Source organism: Papilio xuthus, unplaced genomic scaffold, assembly GCF_000836235.2.
Source record: "Papilio xuthus unplaced genomic scaffold, Pxut_1.1 DF828142.1, whole genome shotgun sequence".
Taxonomy (NCBI): Eukaryota; Metazoa; Arthropoda; class Insecta; order Lepidoptera; family Papilionidae; genus Papilio; species Papilio xuthus.
Genome location: NW_013530507.1, coordinates 2,208,110 through 2,230,769, shown reverse-complemented (window position 1 = coordinate 2,230,769; position 22,660 = coordinate 2,208,110). Strand labels below are relative to the sequence as shown.

General features: G+C 34.3%; 1 protein-coding gene across 1 annotated transcript; it reads right to left on the bottom strand.

Moving 5' to 3' along the window:
* Positions 1 to 22,539, bottom strand: cert (ceramide transfer protein). The gene is made up of 12 exons (XM_013307518.1): positions 22,206 to 22,539; positions 21,518 to 21,634; positions 20,317 to 20,416; positions 18,458 to 18,628; positions 17,888 to 18,041; positions 17,373 to 17,433; positions 4,231 to 4,413; positions 3,708 to 3,814; positions 2,976 to 3,097; positions 2,219 to 2,400; positions 1,756 to 1,879; positions 1 to 1,358 (listed from the first exon to the last, which is right to left on the bottom strand). Exons 1-12 carry the CDS (start codon positions 22,422 to 22,424, stop codon positions 1,231 to 1,233), a joined length of 1,668 nt encoding a protein of 555 aa, XP_013162972.1. The 5' UTR covers positions 22,425 to 22,539; the 3' UTR covers positions 1 to 1,230.
* Positions 22,540 to 22,660: the final 121 nt, after the last annotated feature.

Genomic DNA, 22,660 nt, shown 5'->3' with positions numbered 1-22,660 from the left:
CACAATGATACATGGCGGGATTCGAACCCAGGACCTGCAGATTGCAAGTCAAGTGCTTAACCCCTGAGCCACAGATGCTCTATCTGGTGACCGATGCCAATTAGCTGTTCTCGATAAACTTGGCCATATTCACTTTTCAAGATAAAATAACAATGTGATTTAGCGATTTTTGTTCCATTGCTCCTCAATTTGTCTATACTTTCATATTACGGACATGGTATAAGACCCTAGACGTTTATTGTATAATTTCATTTTCGACTAACTTAATGTAATAACTGAATTAAATATTCTGCCCCTGTGCAAAACCCTTAATAACCATATAAATTACAGGTACATACAGTTAAATATACCTCTTTATAATACAATAACAAATATAAAACAAAATATATGAACCCAAGTTTTAACGTGCGTGAACTTTATAAAATCTTACCCGCTTACTTCACCAATATATTTAATTTACATTAGGCGAATACAGATCAAAATATTCTATACTATACACTGTTAAAATCTTGGTGGGTGGGTACAAAACACTGATCTGTTATAAATAGACAGGCTATAAGTCATTGTATTTTGTGCCAATTTGATTTCCGCCATTTTGACGCTGACGGTTGCGGTTGGTAGCGGTAGTAAGGATACGAAGTAACTGTCAGGAATGTTAATACGTTTAACTCGGAACTAAATAAAAGATGTAATTTCAAAGCAATTACCTATCCATTTATAAAGATCAGTGGTACGGTAATAATGACCAGATTCACTTGTCTATGGTCTTTATGGTTGACGCCAAACCCATCACCGTGTTTATGGACATCTACCATAGATAGTCTAATTGCCGTATAAATATAGCTTTTATAATAAATATTTGTTGCCAGTTACACTAGATGTTAGGCGATTATGACTTATTTTGTGGCAATATCGATTATAACAATAAAAAAAACTTTCTCAAAGTAAGACGGGAGTCATGCTTTGCTCTTTGATTTGTTAAAAAAATTTAGTTACTTTATTGAAATGGTTTTGTGTTCCAAAAAACGATGTTAAGAACAACGCCATCTATTACCAATAAACGCCATTAAAATCGTATCTGGAGACAGATCGTTGCGCATACAACCGTATTCCATGGTATTAGGGTCCATAATCGCATACAATCGCATTGAATAATTGCACTTACAATCGTATCTCAAGATGTTAAGGTATATAGGTATAATCGCATATCACGGCGTGAGGATACGTGGGCTAGATAGCGAGCGGTTTGCCCCGGCACTGGTCGACGACGTAGCCGGTGAACCGCTTCAGGAACTTGGGGTACTCGCGCTTGTATACAGCGCGGAGCACGCCAGCGGGAGCCCAGCCGCCAGGATTCACTGGAACGTATATCAATTATATACCAACTGTATAAGGATCCAGTTAACATCGCATTGCTTTATGAAAAAGGGTGATATATTAAGGAAAGTAGTGATGACCAAATTGGTTTTTTGCGAGTGAGATAAATACGGATAGATGATAAGTATGCAGTTAACGAGATGTCCATTACTAGATGGTTTACCCCATTTTTGTCTATTAAAAGTCTTCATTTTTTGTATTCCCTTGAAACATAAACAATATATTGTGAGTACCATTTTACGTAATATCACCTAATACGTGCCTTGCGACCTTTTTCAAGATTTTAGAATTCATAGAATGTGAGAGATATTTTTTTAACAAATAGGGGGACGTATGTATGTATGTATGAAGATGTATGAATGAAATATGTATGTATACCTGTGCTGCAGTAGGCTATACTAGTGGTGATGTTGTCTCGTGTGGGCGCGGCGCCCGCCGGCCACGAGCTGCGGCACGCCAGGCACACCGTCACGAACAGACGGATGCACGCTCCAGTGTTGGGCTGCAATAAAACATTATCAACCTTATCACTTTACATTAAAGTTGATTTTTATATACCAGCAACAAGCGTCTTAAGAAACATACGAACGAATTTATGAAAAAAAATCCATGGTCTGTTTTCTAACCACACGAATCCATATCTCGTGGGATTCAGGTCAAGGCATAAATAATTTATCCATAAAAAACCCCTTTTTCCACTAGCACATCCAGTCTGTTACTTTTATGGGAGTCTACTAAATTTTTCCCAGACTAAGTCTGGATTGTCATAAAATTATCGGTTGCGAAGCAAGCAATTGTCGCACTAGTGGAAAAGGGGTGTATTCCACTATGGTACACTTACAGGGTAATCAGTGTTAGATGTGGAGTGGTTGGTGACGGCGTAGGTGTTGTCGTCTGAAGCGCGCACGTGCGACCAGAAGAGCGCGTCCCGCTGCGACGCCGGCCAGATGCGTTTGAACGTCTGGTGGAACACCAGCGCGTCCGACGATATCTCCTCTACTATCGTCATCGTCTCCAGTGTCGCTGGAATGGTTACAAAGGCCTTATATAACCTCGAAAACAAGCAAGAATTTCCATTTTACACTGGATTTCCACTGCTTAAACATCTGTGTAACAATATCTATCTATCTAATTCTCCTTTACAATTTTTTATTGTACACGCACGTACGTCACGGACGTACACGTACGTCACGGACGTACACGTACGTCACGGACGTACACGTACGTCACGGACGCACACGTACTATTAGGCGGCCGGCACTTTTGGTCTTTTTTTAAAGACGCAAGACTTTAAACTGCTTTTTATTGAATCTACAATAACGACACCGTATAGTCCCCGAATCCGTTACACGTGTAAGCCGCGAGTTTTGAAATATGCCTTACTTTGAATAAAAAATTAACTATAAGTTAAAGTCATTTTGCTAACGACGGAAAACTTCGTCAATGACTAATTGCTGACCGTGCAACCAGTTCATAACAAACAATAGAACGAAACTATTAACTTCAAGTTATTTGTCGAACAGTTCTTCAGGTCTTATAAGAAATATAAATCTTTTCATAGTATGGATAGATTTATCTTATTGTTCATAGTAACTCACTCTCCCATTCGTAGCGGTATCGCGGGTTGAAGAAGTAGTGGCACATCTCTCGCGCAGACACACCGCGCACTTTGTGCATCGCCTTCAGAGGGTCCATCACCATTCCGTCCACTTCCATCTCCCTACACAATAAAAAAACATAATACATACTAAAATCTTAGTAATCTTACTAATATTATAAATGTGAAAGTTTCGAAGGAAGGATAGATTTTTGGTAGAAGATATCTCCAAAACGGTTCAATACATTTCGCTGTTTGGCGCAAATGTAGAAGAATAGTTAGAAAGGAAACATGGCTATTCACTAAGTTTTTTTTAATTCTACGAGGACGAAGTCGCGGGCAAAAACTAGTAGTGTATCAAAATGTGTTTTCCTCATATATTTACGATAAATAAAACAAGCCTGATCTTAACAAGTTCAGTACTACCGAAACGCCAGCGAGTTGATTCATAACAAGTTAATGACCATAAACTTAACTTCAATAAAATTATGACCCTTTTGAATAAAACCATCACCATAATGTTGAAGCTAACAAATCCGCGCCATGGATCCCATATAAATCCAAATCTTACCTGTAGTACTTATCACTACGAGGCCTGCAACATTAATATTGGGTAGAGAAATAATAAGAAACGTAGAAGCCGGAAGAATATTTATAATCTCAACAAACAACAAACTTACCTATATCTGCAATTACTAGAAATTAATCACAATTAAAATCCTTTAATTCTCACCTCCTATACATTCTCATATCGCCCTCCTCCGCAAACAACTGCCAGCCGATACCTCCTCCGACTTCCTCGAACGCTGCCTGTATTTGCTCACTTGATATTCTGTTTATCTGAAAATTGTATAAGTAGATAACATATTAAAACCCTTTAAATACATTAAAATTTTAACATATTCATTTTAAAACACAATGTAGAGATAGATAAAGAAATTGAGATGAAAATGAGGAGAAGATATTAGCCTTACTGTTATGAAAAGCGTCTCTATTCTAACGATCGCCAGGGGGCATCACTAGACAATTTTGTTTATTTAATTGACAAACTATAAGATTTTCGATAAGACTCGAAAATTCTGTAATATTTATGTTAAATCGCTCAAATATAAAATATATACCACTGTTATTTTACAAAATCCTTTGTTTATCTCATAAAAACTGAAAAAGTTAAATATCATAATGGCCGCCATGTGTAGAATTCGATCTTCTGTTTATTTATTAGGCGCGGTATTAAAATGTGACATGAGCCTCACCTCTGGCCATAGTGAGTGCACGGTAAGGCGGTTGTCGAGCGCGGGAGGCGGCAGCTCAACCTGGTCGCGCGTGCGCTCCGCGGGGGGCACCACACGTGCACACCTCTCCTCCTCCATCTTGTCAAAGCCGGTCTCCACAGCATCGTAGAACTCGTCGTCGGGCAGCGTTGAGTGCGGCCCCTCCTGGAATACATACAACAAATATTTAAGATAAACATCATAACTAGTCAGGGGTAACGAAACTAAAATTTATGATCTGCGGATCAGTTCACGGCTCGCATGTGTGAAGGAAGATCACTGAACCGGATCACAGCTCAATTTGCACCTGCATAGACTTATGATTTGCGTTTACAGCTGCAAATTACTAGTCACCAAACAGCTCGTTGCTCATCGGCTCACTTAGTTATAGTAGATCGCAATAAGCGGTGAGCTGATTTAGTTCCGCTCAACGGTTCATTTCATGGAAGCTGAACTATTGAACCGGTTCATTGCTGATTTACACACGTCTAAAGATAACAATAAAAATAGCTCCGGACTAGGAAATCTACGTCAGTTGCACTGAACATGAAATCATAGTTTGAAGACTACTTAACTGTAATAATCGATAACCTCAAGAAGAAGACTAAATACTGTGTCAACAGGTTTTAAAAGGTGCTTTGGGTCGATTATGGGCATTATTACTTTGATATAAATTCAGTGTAAGTATTAGAAATGTACACAAACAAACATTACAAATATTTATTTTAGCAGACATTGTAGAGACGTACAACGCAACGTAACAACGCGTGACCTTGCGAAGTTCTGTTCCAGCGTCATACTTCGCCGATAAGCACTTTCCTTTAACAACCTCATTTAACATCACTAATTAATAATTGAATTCCTAATATTAATTTACTTTAAAAATATATCTCTGAAGTGAATTCAGTGAAGTTTCATTACGTGGTAATGAAATCCGTACCATCAAACTCAAAAGGAAAAAACATTGTGCATATTTCTTGGCTTTTTTTTAGAAAATGTCACTAATCTAGGGACATTCATCGCATATAAATGATAATATGGTTCATTAAAATGTTGCTTTCTAACACATGGGTCGGGTTAAGAAACGAATTTCACCGATTGCGTGAACTCACGCGTGCAAAGCATCCCTGATATAGTGAACAAAACGACAGAATAACAATAAAGCAGATACGTCATACTTTGTAGGTCAGGTCTCTAAACTATTTAGGACACCTGACCTCATATGCTATAAAATTAATCAGATGACCTAAATAGAGACATTTCATTAAGTCAGTTTATACTGGCGAAATCTTGTATATAAAATTCTCGTGTCACAATTTTCGTTCCCATAATCCTCCGAAATGGCTTGACCGATTCTCATGAAAGTGAGCATATTGAGTAGGTCTGAGAATCGGCCAACATCTATTTTTAAACCCGCGCGGACGGAGTCGCGGGCGACAGCTAGTAATTGTATAAAATAGTATATGGGTCCCACTAGTACTCTTTGAGAGAACAAAGTTGACAATATGATATTGTGCGACAATGGAACCCAACGGTCTGCAAAACATCATTCATCATTTACAAATCAACCTTTTCAACGTCCAATGCCTATTTTTTAACCAAGATTGATGATGTCAGATGGAAAAATGGCGACAGATTTATTCACACAGAGTCGATTTTAGAATTTCAATCAACACGTCTTCTGACAATCTGTTTTAAAAAACGACAGATAACTTTAATATGGAACAGCAGCAACTCGAATCAATAGTACATTATACGAGGAAAAAGGAACGAAGAGAAAGGTTCTTTAGGGTTGCCATCTGTCATTATTATTAGAAATGCTCCAATCACAGTCTATACAACTAGTCGCTTTAAGATTATTAATAAGTAAATTTATTGCAGTCTTATAATGTTATAACTATTTTAGCTTCATCGTTTATCCTTAAATTAATATCTGTTTAACATATAACCTACTTGGATCATAGTCCTAATAGAGAATCCAGATCACCCAATTACCTTTGACGACATATAGGTTAACTACACAAAGCAAACAAAAGCATAAAGGGTCAGGCTGTTCTCGTTAACAGCAGTGATTTGGCACAACTCAATTAAGGGTACATCATAAACAATGACATCATAAAGGGCGCGGGATATGAATCGATTAATGTCAAAGATTAAATTGACACGTGCTACTGCGATACATCAAGTTTTCTCAACTGAAGATTGCCACAAAATATTTGAATATGACTATACTAGCAGCTTTAGATGACATTGTCCGTATTATTTTCAGACTTATTTTTATGCGTATACACTTTTCCCGACAAGGTACTATTTCGGTACCAAATTCCGGCTTTACCTTTCCGGAGTTTCACTGGTAGTATGATCCGTATTTTCGCATTTATATTAGTAAAGAAATATGAACGATTGTGTAAAGCAATCAGCAGCCCTAACACTACTTGGAAATACTTTCACCGTAATACTCCCCTGACGCGTAAGGCCTTTATCTCTTATTTCTATACTCAGAAACGTTTCAATCTAGGTCACGTGTACGTGCCATGGAGACTTTACAATTTTATATAATACAAAAACAATTGCCAAAAAGAAGTCATCAGTTTAGATGGATGGATGTTTGAAAGTATCTCCATAACGCCTGTATAAATTTCACAGAATTTTTGCATAGACGTAGAGCATAGTCTGGAATACTAATTAAGTTTTTTTTTTAATTCTAAGATGGAGTAGCGACATCTCGTCATGGTATAAAAATCGTCACTCGACTTAATTCAAATTGTCATTAGATTGAAATTGAAATTTTAAATATAATATAAATTTTTCTTCCAACCAGTCATTTAAACAGTCTCAGTGTAATAATTAAAGACTCCTTGGTATAGTAGCTTTGCAAATTACTTTATTGAAACTAATGCGATCTCGCCATTAGTTTAAACAATGTGTATATGCAATTTAATTTCGACAGGAATTGAAAAGGATAAAGGAAACGCGTTCATCCATTCGGATGTATAATTACTTGATATATCCTATAAGTACTAATAAAAAGTTAGTTTGCTAGTTAGCTAATTATACAATATGTTTTAGCTAAAGATTTTTTCGCTTGTAAAAACATATAATTCTTACTAATCATACTAATGTTATAAATGCGAATGTTTGGATAGATAGATGGATGGATGTTTGAAGATATCTTCAGAATGTATGTATGGATCTCGCTGAAATTTAGCATAGATGTAGAACATTGTCTGTAAGAACACAAAGGCTACTTTCTTTCATCAAGCGCGAATGGAGTTTCGGGCCACCGCTAGAAAAGGAATATTTGTGCAAATTATCATCATCAAGCAACGTACCTATTTACACACCTATCACGAATATTTAAGATTATATAATCAATGAAAAAGTCTGGAAAAATAAGAGTACCGTTAGAGTGTTTTAATGTACAAAATTTTTAAACACTCTGTATACGATCAAAGGTAATGAACGTGTTATAAATCATCCTGTAAATATATTCTAATCCGTTACATGATGTTATATAAGATTATGTTATTATCGTTGAACGCGTCACATATTGCAAATATTTATTACATCAACATCATCTCGTAAGCCTTCATTAGTTACGATAAGAAATTTATTAACAACTAGTATCGTATTACAAAGCACTTTAAAAGACATAACTATCGTAAAAGGAACGTTGAAACTTTATCGATCGTCTATACAATTAAAACACAAAAACAATTATTAAAATTCCATTTCAAATCGACATTCATAAATATAATTGCTAAACTTTTGACATTGTATTACGTAGCCACGTATTCCTAACCTTTAATTATAAACTACTAGCTGTCTCCCCTGACACCGTCCGAGCGGAATTTTAAAAAAACTTAATAAGTTTACGTGTTCTTCTAGACTCTATTCTACATCTGGTCCAAATAAAGATCCTATGAGCCATTCCGGAGGTACCTTGTAACAAACAATCATCCATCTAAACATTAGCATCTATACTGATATTATAAAGCGGAAGAGTTTATTTGTTTAAACGCGTTATCTCAGGAACTGAGCGATTTGAAAAATTATTTTTTTGTTGGATAGTTCATTTATATAGGTAGGCTTTAGGCTATATAACATTACGCTGCGACCGATAGGAGCGAAGCGTCAGTGAGTACTATTTTTTTTTTAATACCGCGCAGACGGAGTCGCGGAGAGCTAGTTTATAGTAATAGTAGGAAACCTATAAAATTATATAGAGGAAATAAAATATAAAAAATGGATTCGTTCCACTTATGACGCGGCTTTTTGTAATGTTTGGAAACACCTGCTGGTTTCAGGTAGTACGTATTTAATAATAATTAAATCAATATAAACAGTGTATCACATTTCAAGACTTAAGTTTATTATACCCAGTATTTTAAAGATAGCAGTTAACCTAATAAATAGGAATTAACTGTCTGTACAGTCTGGGAAAACCATATTGTCTCATTGAATGAGGCATCATTAAGTTATAAAACATTAAAGTTAATTTAAATTAGATAAAAATACATATATACAATAACACTCTTTCATCATTTAACTTTCTACAATAAACTGTTGAAAAAACCAACTTGAATCTAGGCCAAAAAAGGGTCTTGACAGACAGACGGACGGACAACAGTGATATAAGGGTTCCGTTTTTTTCCTATGAGGTACGGCACCCTAAAAATCATTTTTAAGTCTCAATTTCTTATATTGACTAGATGATTAGTACTCGTTACAAATACCACATGTCAACACTATTAAATTGATACAAAAAGAATTGATTTCATAAATGTACTTAAGTCATAATTATATCGTTAATTATTTAATTTCTACTTACATTTATTAACATGTAATATTAACTAAATTCGTCTTCACATCTTTACACTTAGGACATTTAATCCTCATCGTATTTCTTCACATTCACATAAGCTACATAACAGAAAACTACACGCGATTCGAATATAAAATTCAAACAAAAATAATCACTGAAAAAATATTTCAACAATGACGTCTATAAAAATCACAAACAACCACAAAAATGTTCACTAAAAACGCTGGAGAATACTCATAAAAAAACACCAACCGCACCCCGTAGCAACAAAACCTCGGGGTAAATAAAACACTGACGTCACTCCAGGCTTATCCCCGAGCCATGCCATCCAATGTTATGTCTTCACTAATATACAATGACGCAACACGCAGCCTTTCCGACATCGCCGCGCCCCATAGATTTCTGTGCCTAGCAACCGGGGGAATCTTTATTATCTCTTATACAAATCGTATGACTTTTCGCTTATTCGTTTATTGTTAATAATCAAATATAACACAAGATAAATTGGAGTGTGTTCATGATCATGAAAGATTGGCTAATTGACTAATATTAATGGTAAAATCACTGTCCTAAATTTCTTTAATTAATGCTTTAATACTTATAACACTAATGTTGGTACAAACTATTAGTAGTTGGTAGTCATGGGACACTATTTTTAAAAAGATATCACTAGAAAATACTGAAAAGAGTATAAACCTCAAATTACACAAAAATTTAAACTAGGACTAACGTAAAAAGAACACTAATTGATATAATTATATACAAAATTGACATAATTACATATAACAGTTGTCGTAATAATTCGCCAATTGTGAGGTTACGTCATGATGAAATCAAATTATTTGTGTTAGATTTTTTATTACCTCACGCACACGTTTCTAGAGCATGAAAGAAAGTGAAAGAATGAGGATTGCGGGAAGTCAGTCGTGCCACAGGCGATTTTAAAGTTGGAAACCCTCATCAATTAACCATGGTTAATTGGGAGCCATTTTATAACTAATTGCAGTTAGACTTGTCATAGATAAGACTATTAATTCATACTTTTAGGCATTATTAGTTAGAATCCTTTAGAGCGAATGTCTAGTGTCAGTTTGATTAGTGAGGGGACATAAACGTTGACATTTTAATATGGCCAGTGTTGCGTCGATACATAGGCACAATGTCGGATTTTCTTCCTAACAATACTGCAATAATAACGTGTGATAGAACATTAAGTGCTTACAAAAATTGATATCCTACAATCATGTAATATCCACCATATAATTTCCCTACAATACAGATATTAATATGATATTTTCATGACAACATGTATGCATGTGCGCGATTTAATCGCATGCAATTAAGTCCACGTGTACTGCAAATCGATACATCCATTGCCCTTCGCCTTCGTCCGGCCATCAAGTGACACACCCCTACGGTAGAGTGACAGATGATACTTCACACAAACCAATTTAATTCTATGCATAAATTATAAGAAATTTCATCAAGAACAGGTATACGGCAACTGCAGCCAGCAGACAGAAACAGCATTAATTTATGATTCGCATAATTTTTTTTTTACAGAATATGACAAACGAGCTGCTGGAACACCGAGATGATCAACGACACACATAGACCTCCGAAAACAACAGAGCACAGGAAACAAGAGGAAATTAAATTTGAAGTAATTTTGTTTTGTTTTTAATCGTATTACCAAAACTTTACTTATCACAACTAATGCATTAATGAAATTTAACTCATATAAAGAAGAACACCACATAAGTGAAAAATAAACTCATTTGAGTTTGATAGTACTATGAAAATATTTTTAGCGCCTCGCTAAAAACAACGCGAAGTTACGTATGATGATTTAATATTACTGAACTTCCGAATAACCTCGCGATACAGTAAAACACTAAATCGTAACCATTAGCAACAGGCCATGATAATGAACGTAAACCTATTGATTAATAAACAAACACATAACTTTGTTCTATTGCGTCGGGGAATGTCAGTTTACAGGTTTAGTGGCAGTCTGATCGGAACACAATGATAGATAACCAAACATGAATAGTCGATGAGTAAGCTTCTCTTCAATGGAATATTTTATGGTTGAATTTTCGTTACTAACGCACGTATGGTGTTGTTATGAACTTGACTTTTAATCAATTGATATACAATACATAACAACAATTATTAAAATGTTTTCTATTATTCATATAATAATTACAATACACAAACTGAAATGGTAGTGCTTAATAATTTGTTTAATAAAATTCACTAACAGTGGTGTTCTGAGAACCAAATCTCTGTACAAAACATATTGTCGTTCCTATCATTATCTTTGACAACACAGAGATAACAATATGTTTAAAATAGAGATTGGACTCAGAAGCCCACGGAATATGACATTTGATAATATTCTGTAAAATAAATATCTACGCAGTCTTAGAATTCCAGTAGTAACAAGAACAGTATTAGAAATAAGAGTATAACAAGCTTGAAGCAAAGTAAAGGGAGTTTGTTTACATTGGCGCATGTTCAATGATAACCGAGTGCAACGAACCGACAAGGCGTCCCGGCCACACACCCAGCGAACCCGACAGGGTTGTCACAAGGTTGTCACACGGTTGAATCCTAATTCATAATACTAACTTTAGAGTAGAACAATACGATTTTTTCGTATGGAAATAACTCTGAACGTGTCAGTTTCAGTCAGAGGGAGGAGAGAAGAGCAGATTTTTTATCGCAAATAAATTTGATCTTTAAACGATTGAAACAAGGTTTAATATTATTTTGCACTTCCTTTCTTATTAACAGCAAGCGTTAAAAAGTCGTATAAGTAAAATATAAACTTCTAACAATCATATAAATTTTAATATTATTTACGATTACATTTTCTCCGTTCTTCGACCTGGTCTGTGCAAATACACTGTTAACCTAATCATTTAGCCCTTAGCCTATTGTATCAAAAGCAATATTTATTAATCATGGTCAATCACAAGAGATGATTGCATTCAGTATCTTCACAGTCCTAGCGTAAAATAATAACCTGAATCACGGCTTACACATAAAAACTTTTGCTTATTTTATAAAATGTTATATTTGTTTTTCAATTAATTTAACTGACAATTCCAAGTCTACGAGTAACAATCCATAATAACAATCAAGTTGTTGGCTAAAGGAATAAATTGAACTAGAATTGATTGGAAGAAGCCAGACAAGACATTGCGAGTAAACGAATTCCAAATTAATTTTTGTATTGGCCACCATTTCAAATAAATATGCCTAGAAAAGACATATATGATTTATTACCCCTAAAGTACGATATAAAGTATAGTAAACTTAAATATTGAACCGTCCTCAGCTTAAGTTACCTTGAAACTAAAATTAAATGGAATATAAAGGCGGCACTGCAGTAACCGGCTGCCATCAGAATTCCACAACCAGATGCCATGTTTGTGAACAACCGTTGCTTTATGTAACCTGACGACCCAAGGGCAGAGGCAATGACATAATTAAAACATACTAGTGCTCTCACATTGCTCGAATTCATAAAGATTTTTTTATTAATTTAAAATAGATTTAAGCAACTTTAACTGTGTCTCATTTTCAGCCATTTGCGCAGTTTCCTTAAAAACTGATACCAAGTTTACGATACAAATTAAAAAAAGTCTAGTAATAAATATAGCCTATATCCCCTCGGAGATAGTGTAGCTTCCCAACAGTGAAAGAATTTTTCTAATCGGTAAAATAGTGTCAGAGTCTATTCAATATTAACAAACAATCAAATTTTTTCCCCTTTATTATATTAGTGTAGATAAGTATTAAAGATTTTGTACATGATCTAACATAAGTGTTACTCACAAGTGATCTTGTAAACAATATTAGTAATGCACAAAATCGCCTGATTTCTTGGAAAACTACATTAATCATATATGCACCGAACATACATGACTCAAATAATCCAGTTTAACTTAAAATTAATTCAAATATATCCAGTTAGGAGCGTCGGTGGCTCAGGAATCAAGCACTTGACTTGCAATCTGGTCCTGGGTTCGAATCCCGCCATGTACTAATGTGTTTTTCGATTTCCGATTTACATATGTACATTTATTCGGCGTTCTTACGGTGAAGGAAAACATCGTGATGCAACCTGCACATATCTGAGAATAAAATCAAAGACATGTGTGTAGTCAACCAACCCGCATTTGGCCAGCGTGGTTGACTATGGCCCAATTAACTTAGGGTAGGCTCCGCGCCCCCTCGATAGGGAAGGATAGTGAGCTGATGATGATATCCAGTTATTTATCAACTTGTTGCTGAATTAATCACTAGAATTCAATTTGTTCCTACAAAGTCTACATGTAATACTATGTGGTTAGAATGTCTAAATTCGCAAACACATTCGGTGTATTTATGTTTCCATAAACAAACGCGTTCCGCAAGGCTAGACGGGTAATGGTTGCAAACAAGGCTGACCGAGCTTACGTCACGGGCTAATTTCAAAGCAAATTAAACTATACAATGTAATTTGATCACATGATCTCGTATAAATCAACCGATTTCAAAGGGAAAAAGAGACTGTATGTATATTTTCCTTGTACATGCATTGGATGAAACACAATCTTCAGTTATAGTAAACAAAATACAAATATTCAAAGTCCGACTTTTTTTTTTATTACACATTATCACGATGTAATAAAAAAAAGAAATCAATAGCACCAGTTACATTCTTCAACTTATTAAAGAGGTATCAAATGTATTTCCACTTTTCGCGGCGAATTTCTAGATATTCACAGATCCGACTTCATTTCATCATCATTTCATCATCAGCTCACTATACGTCCCCACCGAGAAATTCGGAGCCTACCCAAAGTTATGGGTGATTAGGCCATAGTCAACCACGCTGGCCCAGTGCAGGTTGGTTGACTTCACACATATCTTTGAATTTCTTCTTAGATATGTGCAGGTTGCATCACGATGTTTTCCTTCACCGTAAGAAAGTTGGATAAATGTACGTATGTAAATCGGAAATCGAAAAACACATTGATACATGGCGGGATTCGAACCCAGGACCTGCAGATTGCAAGTCAAGTGCTTGACCCCTGAGCCACCGATCCGATTTGACTCATGTAAACCTAGTACATTCGTAGTTCAAAATTAGTTAGATGTTTAAATACAGCAGCATGAAATATTTCCAATTAACAATTTTCACGGTTATAATTGATTTACGTTGAAAATGAAATTTTAAAAACCTTTACTTTTAATTAACATTTATCCAATTTAGTTCCATACAAATATAGTTTTACAATTAGACCTTTCACCATTGTAATGGACCAAGCTATGGTTACCTTTTAGGCATCTGATTTGCGATAACTAACACAATGTTTAAGAGCCAAATGCCTTCCCTTTAAGTGTCAATAGCCGGGACTTTTGTATAGCGAAATATAAAGTCGGGGGTTCGAATACGTCATTCAAATATTATGTTGAGAGAACAACAAAGTATATAAACACAAAACAAAAGATAGACTAATAAACATGTGATATCATCTGATCGATCATAAAATCAAAATATCAAAACAAAACTAGCTATCGGCCGCGATTCCGTCCGGGCGGAATTAAAAAATTCTTAATTAGTAGCCTGTGTTGTTCAGAATATGTTCTACATCTATGTTAAATTACAGCTAGAACCATGCAGCCATTCCGTAGATATATTCAAACAAACAAACATCCATCCATCCATCTAAACATTCGCATTTATAATATTACATTTATTTTACATTCGAAATAAATTCCGAACCGGTTATGCGTTATCAAAAATGCTAAAAAATTGTTTAGTAAACTTACAAAACATATTTAAAAAAAACGCTGATAAGTACTCGCATAGTTTAAAAACAATACTGTGACAGTAAATATGTAGGTAATTAAAATTACGATAGTCAACATTGTTGCTTTCTAATATAAAAAAAATCTGTAAAGTACTTTTAAAATCGAACTATTTATTATATTGATACAGAGTTTCACGTAAAAGTAGAAATTTTTATACATAATTTTAATTACCAGTGCAAAAAACAACGAAGTTCAAACCCTGATTGGCACTCAGTAAAATGTGTACACAAAAAAAGTTGCATTAAACAAACGTAATATTAAAAAACAAATAAACACAACTAACCTCACGCAGACTTTTCTTAAACAAGTTAAATTTCATTCTGTTTCAGGTAACAAACAAGTTAAAATTAAAAAAATATATTATACACGACCGAGGAACATCACTAGAAGGTCACTAACACAGATAAAGTTACGAAAATAAATCAAGTAAACCAGAGATTGTAAAGGAAACAACTGTAGAGTATTGATAATGAAACATAAACAGAGAACAAAGTATAACGCGCGACACGTCCGTGCTCCGACACGGCCGCCTTTAGTCTGCTGAGGTGAAACCACCCCGGCCTGTGTTGTACACAGTACGGTATACTTCTGTTTATGTTAAACATTATATGGGTTACCTTAACCTTACGTTAGCCGTAACACTTTTATTACTAACCGTGGGTTTCTGAGACCGATATCTCCGTTTAAAAGATATTATTGTCTCTGTTTTGTCAAAGATAATGACAGGGATAACGATATGTGGACATGGAGACTTTGGCCTCATGAACCAGCGGATAATATCGTCACCACTTTTTGAAAAATGAGACTTATTTCTATGTTCATTTGTTTTGGTGGTGAAATTATCTTGAAACGTGAGTAGCTTTGGTGACGAATTGATTTTTTAAAGAGTCAAATTCGCCCAATAATTAAAAAAGATGTATCTAATCTTTAGAAGATTGTTTTATTTTTATCTGTGGCATAACTCTAAGGAAATTCTTGTGATATTATTTCAGTGATGTGATAAAGTATTGAAACTGTACGTTGTAGCAGTTTCCGTATAACTCAAATCTACTTATAGAATAAGATTCCAATATTGATAACTTGGGTGTATATATACTAGTCGTGCCCGCGACTTCGCGTGAAATACTAACACCCTAAAAGATAATTTTCAACATTCTAATTATAAAACTGACGATACCTTCATATAAATCACTGTCTTCTTCAAATCACAGTTGCATCGCCATCTTCTAAATAAAGCCTTTCGCTAAGTTTATTTTTTTCTTTTCCTAGAATATATATATTTCTATTCATAGGTTCGTGTATTCATGTATATTATATATGTATGTTGCTTTATCTGTTTAGTATATCTATATGTAACTAGTATATATATTATAATTAATTCTTGCTCCTATTTATTTATTCGTGACATATCCTGATATTTATATGTTATATACCCCTCTATCTATATTATTCTCTCCTGTCCCACTGGGTTGCCTGGAAGAGATCGCTTGTAGCGATGAATAGCATTAAGAGTTAATAAATAAATAAATAAACTTCCATCCCCACTTACAACCCCTTACAACTCTATTTGCACGTCAACAATAGCTTTACTGCTTACGTTGTGGCGTCAACAAATCACGTATCTAAAAATAGACAAGATAGTGAAATGAAAAAAACATTCATCATTTTATTTATAGCTATCACATCATTAGGTCGCATAGAAAATACTAAAATAAGCGCTACTACGGAATTCGACTTTAAGGTGTGGCAAAACATTTATGCAAGTCATACTATTTCTATCCCAAAATGGATCCTAACTATTCAAAAAAAAATATATTAACTGAGTAATGCATTTGTAGAGCGTCGGTGGCTTAGGAGTCAAGCACTTGACTTGCAATCTGCAGGTCCTGGGTTTGAATCCCGCCATGTACCAATGCGTTATTTTCGATTTCCGATTTACATATGTACATTTATCCGACGTTCTTACTGTGATGAAAAACATCGTAATGCAACCTGCACATATCTGAGAAGAAATTCAAAGATATGTGTGAAGTCAACCAACCCGCACTTGGTCAGCGTGGTTGACTATGGCCTAATCACCCTTAACTTAGCGTAGGCTTCAAGCTCCTCGGTGGGGACGTATAGAGAGCTGATGATGATGAATGCATTTTAACGTATGTTCTATTTTCTCTACTTCCCTTTCCGTTAAATTGCTTTCGAACCATCATCATTACAAAATTAGGATTAATTGAAAGACACCTATTTAGGAGAAGCAAGAAGGACAAAATTCTCGTATCACAATGTTAGTTACCATACTCATCCAAGTCATCTTGACCGTTTTTATGAAATTTTATATGCATATTCAGTAGGTCTAAGAAGTAGACTACTGTAATTTTATTTATCCAACGCGGAGTCGCTGACGATAACTAGTATTATATAATTCACTAACCTCATGATCAGGACCAGGTTTCGACGCCAATCTTGCTTCAGTCAATTGATTCTTTAAAGCCCTAAAACAAAACGGTCAGGTCAACTACCATAAAGGAAGAAAAGGCGCTCTTTGACCTGTAATTTAAACATTACCAAGAAATATTGTATTGGATTTCAAATTTGTATTCTTTATTCAAATTAAATAAAAAAAAGTTGCTAAGAACGTTGTCCTACTCATAGTAGCAAGACAGGAAAAATTAAAGTCCTATAAAATCATAAATTTTTCCTGTATAGTACTTTGTCTTCTATCTTGAATGATAAAAAGATGGATGTTTGTTAAAAAGCATCTCCAGAACGACTGCATGGATCTTGCTGAAATTTGACATAAATGTAGAACATAGCATAAAGAACATAGGATACTATTTTTAAATCCACGCGAACAGAGTAGCGGGAGACAGCTAGACAATGTATAAAGCGTGAAAATTGACATGTCTGATTATAAGAGACCAGGATTAAAGCGGATCATATACTAACATATACAGCTCCTCAGCTTGACGCGCCTGTTTCTCTCTGCGACGTAGTAAGTCAACGCAGTGCTGTAACGTTGCGAGCGTGGCGCCGCAAGTCGCGCGGAACGACGCGCCCGTTGCACGCACTTCGCCCGTATACGTGCGCATGTCCACGCCCCCTACATATACGTACATATTGGGTATCTTTTCTTGCTAATAAACGTGGGTTTCTGAGGCTGAAAATCTCGTTTAAAATATTGTTATCTCTATGACAAAGATAATGACTGGGATGACGATATGTTTTGCAGAGATTTAAGTCAGAAAGCAAGGATTATTTGATTAATTTATCAAGTAGCTAGGAAAACATTAACATGTATTATGTTAATTTCTTGTAAGTAAAAATTTTACTTTTTACCTTACTAATATTATATAATAAATGCGAATATTTGTATGTAAAGATGGATGTTTGTTAAAAGGCAGTACATAATGGCTGAATGTATCTTGCTGAAATTTGTCATAGATGTAGAACATAGTTTGGAAGATCACATAGGCTACTAATTAAGTTTTTTTTTTATTAAGTTTGATATAACCTTACCATCGACAAGTTTAACAGCATCAATAGCTTCAACAATCTCATCATTGATCTGAGGAGAAGACGCGACACACTTGTCAAAGTACTGCTGCAACTGCACAGATTGCTTCGACAACAACTCACTGTATGTCTCCAACTCGGCTATCTTCTCTGTCAGACGCCGTGACGTACGACCTGCAAATATTGATTAACATTAAAAAGTTACCCTAAGCTGTCCTAATCACATCTTTATACTTGTTGTGCCCGCGATTTTACCTGTGTGGACTAGTGTCTTTGTATAGAATTTTTTAATATTTTATTAATTATTTTACAAATAAGACACATAGGTGTTAATATAGATAGGCAACATATGACTTAGGCATATCTTCCAACATACAAAATGACATCAAATAAAAATTAGTTTCAAGCTTCTAGTTCAAAAAATAACTATACTACATCCAAAGAAAAAAATATTATGTTGTATAATGTTTGAATGTTTTGTCAGTGGAAACGTGGCAATGAATTGTTATTATTCTATTAAATATTACGTGGAGATGATATTGCTTCGGAAATACAAGGACGCAATTTAGATTAAAATACCATTAATTTGTTTTTAATTGTTTTTTTAATTGAAAAGTTACAATTATTATTTTTATTGAACATAAAAGATTGGATTTTATGTTATACGTATTTAATAAAAAAAAATAACAGCGTTTGTTTATATTAAAAGTAAATAATAGGTCGAATTTGATATAATTTAAATAGCTTATGTTAGGAAGAAAATCCGACACTGCCGGTGTACTAGTACAACACTAGCCTTACTCAAATGTCGACATATATGTCCCATCACTAATCATTCTGACACTTGACTTTGCAATGTAAACGTCATTCATGGCAAAGGATTGTAATTCATAATGTCTAAAACTTATAAAGTCATTTTTTTAACATTTCAACAAATTAGGTAAAGACTAAACTTATCTCCATGAAAACATAAAAATCGCAAACAATTATATAAAAATGAAATATTTAGTTAATATTGCTATATAGATAACAAAGGAAACGATAACACAACATGTGTTCAAATTAAAGTAGTAAATTCAATGATAATATTCTCGTCAAGTCATATTTTTTTTTTATATCATAAGGTGGCAAACGAGCGAGCGGCTACCTGAAATCGCTAACATAGCAAAGTGACCGTTGCTCATAGACATACGCAATTGCATATGCGTTGCCTACCTTTAATCGACGGAGGAGAGGATGCACAGAGAGAAAATGTTTTCCCTTATTATTCAATTATTACTAATCTAAATTTGGGGCAAACAAGCAGCGGGAACACTGAGGTGTTCAACGACGCCCATAGACATCAGCAATACCAGAGGAACCGTAGATGGGTTGCTAGCCTTTGAGATTGTGATATAACTTTTTATATAAATTAAATATATTCAGAATATTAAAGTAATGTAAGAATAAAACGTGGCTGTTTAAATATACTAATTAACTCATTAACATTGATAAGTTTTAATTGCAACTTTTTTTACAACTGATTATTTGTGATATTAACATATTCTTAGCTTTGTTTCATTTTTTTTTGTACAGTTTAAGTGGGATGGCAATATTTTCAGACTACTGGGATATGGAAATTACATTTATACAGTTAATATATTTGGGGCATCTGTTTAGAAACAAAATATCATATTTTATGAACATGATGTCAAGAAGTCTGTGTTTATTCCGGATAATCTCAGATACTGCTTAACCAATATTGAAGATACTTTCACTGGAAGCATCTGTGTGACTACTTAGGCTACATTCATTAATTCTGCGCTGTCAAAGTCGCGGGCATCCGCTAGTATTCTAATTAAATTAGTATAAAAATGATTTACCATGTGAACCAGTTGATTGCAGAGATGTAACAGAGCCGTGTCTCCTTAGACCTCCACCATTAGAACTGCTGTCTGAACTTGTGCCATAACCTGACTCCACCTAGAAAAATATAACAAAACGATATATTTTAACACATTTAAAATAAAGAAAATATATTTTGAAATCATTCATACAAAGTTCTAAGTTTGTGGTAGGTTTTACAATAACCAAATGGTGGGTTGCGAACCCATATCCACTTGATCTGATGTCTGTATCTGTAATCATAGAGCTATTGGTACTATATTTTTAAATTAAACAAATATCTTTGCTAAATAAAACCTTATCATGTCATATGATATGAAAGTTTAACTGATAACATGTGAGTAATCCTAACCTATTTTCATAAATAAATATTATGATTCACTTTAAAGAAAATAAATTTAGTGGTCTTTATAATATTAACACAAATTATAGAGCTGAAAAACTGATAACCGTGTCTGTAAACCAATGTCATTAAATATAGGTAGATTTGTAAAGATTTGAAAAGATTTAAGAGGTAATCTGCCTTGGTACTGTATCCAGGAATTAATGTATTTGTTTGTCAGATTTCACTAGATAGATAGAGAAATAGAAAACAAATGTCTAAGGGCTTGGCCACATCTAAATCGCGGGTGCGAGCGCAAGCACAATCACTTGGTTCAAACCAGTTAACCCCTTATAGACATATATGAGTAGGAATCATGATTAATGCTTAAGGGGTTTAACTTGCTTGACATTATAAGTAAATCATGAGCTTGTTGCTAGTAAGATGTGAGCACACTCATACAACACCATATATTCTAAATTTCTTTACACATATGAATAAGCCCTAAGACTCGGTGGAGACTATGGTACGACAAGTTTTATTGCTATCAACTTTGGATCACTGTACTACTCTAGTTAGTAAAATATTTATGACTACTCCAGGAAAATATACTCATTTTTACAGTTCCATACCTCATAAGAAAAACCGGAAACCTTATAGGATCACTTTACTGTCCATCCATCTGTCTATCAAGACCCTTTTTTATATAAATTAGTATAAAATTCATAATTATCCTTTATATTGCAATTAGGATAATTTATGGAGTTTGCTAAAACAGTTTACTAATGTGCATGCATCATGTTGCAATTATAAATATATTTCTTTCTGTACTATACAATATTTTGATTGATTCTTACTTTGAATGATTCCAATATGTCAATCCATTGCTGTTTTTCTTCAGGGTTTGATGCTCTTAAATACCATACACAATCATTTACTGATACATCAAATCGGCAATCATCAAATTCGTGTGGCTAGAAAAAAAATTATAACAAATTTCATTTGCAGTACACATGTTTACCATAACAAAATTATCAATTTACATCAATTAGCTTTCATAATGTTCCACATCTCCCTGGCTATGTCCCACTTACATTCAGTTTACACACAGTTTTATAAACCTTAATGTATTAGCTTAATTTATAATAGCTATTTACAACAACCTGCCTGTTGCCAACCCTATTTGGGAGGAATAAATTAGACCCAAATATCAAATTTTAAATAGCTTTGATAATATTGTTGACATTAAATGTATATAACATTTTGGTAGAAAATTATCTCTATGTATTTTTAAATACATAAGATTTATAGCATTATCAACAATGTCGGAAATAATATGATGCTGATAAATAAAACCCAATACCGTCATAATAGATAAAGAAAACTAAATCACGTGTCAGAATACATAAAAAACGAGGGTCGCTGTGGGCAATAAAACGAATACATTGTTCTATTGCACCTGATTTGATATTATTTGTTTCGTTGAGGAAGACGAACAAGGACAAATCAATTTTTGTACTGTCCAATAACAATCTTTTCCATTACCTTTACTTTGGCTTTTTTCAAGCATAATGCACCTCGACACCCAAGATTACTCTCCAATTCGCTTTTATAGTATGATAAAGTGGAATCCTTTAAAACAATGAACCGATCTTGCCAACCATGTATATAATTCGTCCATTTACTTAAGTAACCACGAAGTTCGGCAGTACCGCCTTCGTCAAGGTCTGAATTATCACTCACTGTTATATTTTCATCGACCATTTTGCAAAAGATATGAACTCAAATTTTTAACAAAACAAAATATTACTAAATATGTACACAATGTCGTTACACTTAATAATATTGTTGCTGTCAAAAGTTTGATGTCTGATGTGTGTGATCTGTGATGTGATGATTAGATGTGACAGACATCACATTAAATAAAAATATTTTATAATCTGGAATATTTTAATTTTCCAGCTGGTCTTGAGCTGGACGGCTGAAAGTCGACGGCTTAT

Coding starts and splice junctions, on each gene's coding strand:
- cert (XM_013307518.1), bottom strand. CDS start 22,424: ATGGTCGATGAAAATATAACAGTGAGTGATAATTCAGACCTTGACGAA. Junction 21,635..22,205: donor TGAAAAAAGCCAAAGTAAAG/GTAATGGAAAAG, acceptor TTTTTTTTCTAG/CCACACGAATTTGATGATTG. Junction 1,359..1,755: donor TATAGCCTACTGCAGCACAG/GTATACATACAT, acceptor TATACGTTCCAG/TGAATCCTGGCGGCTGGGCT.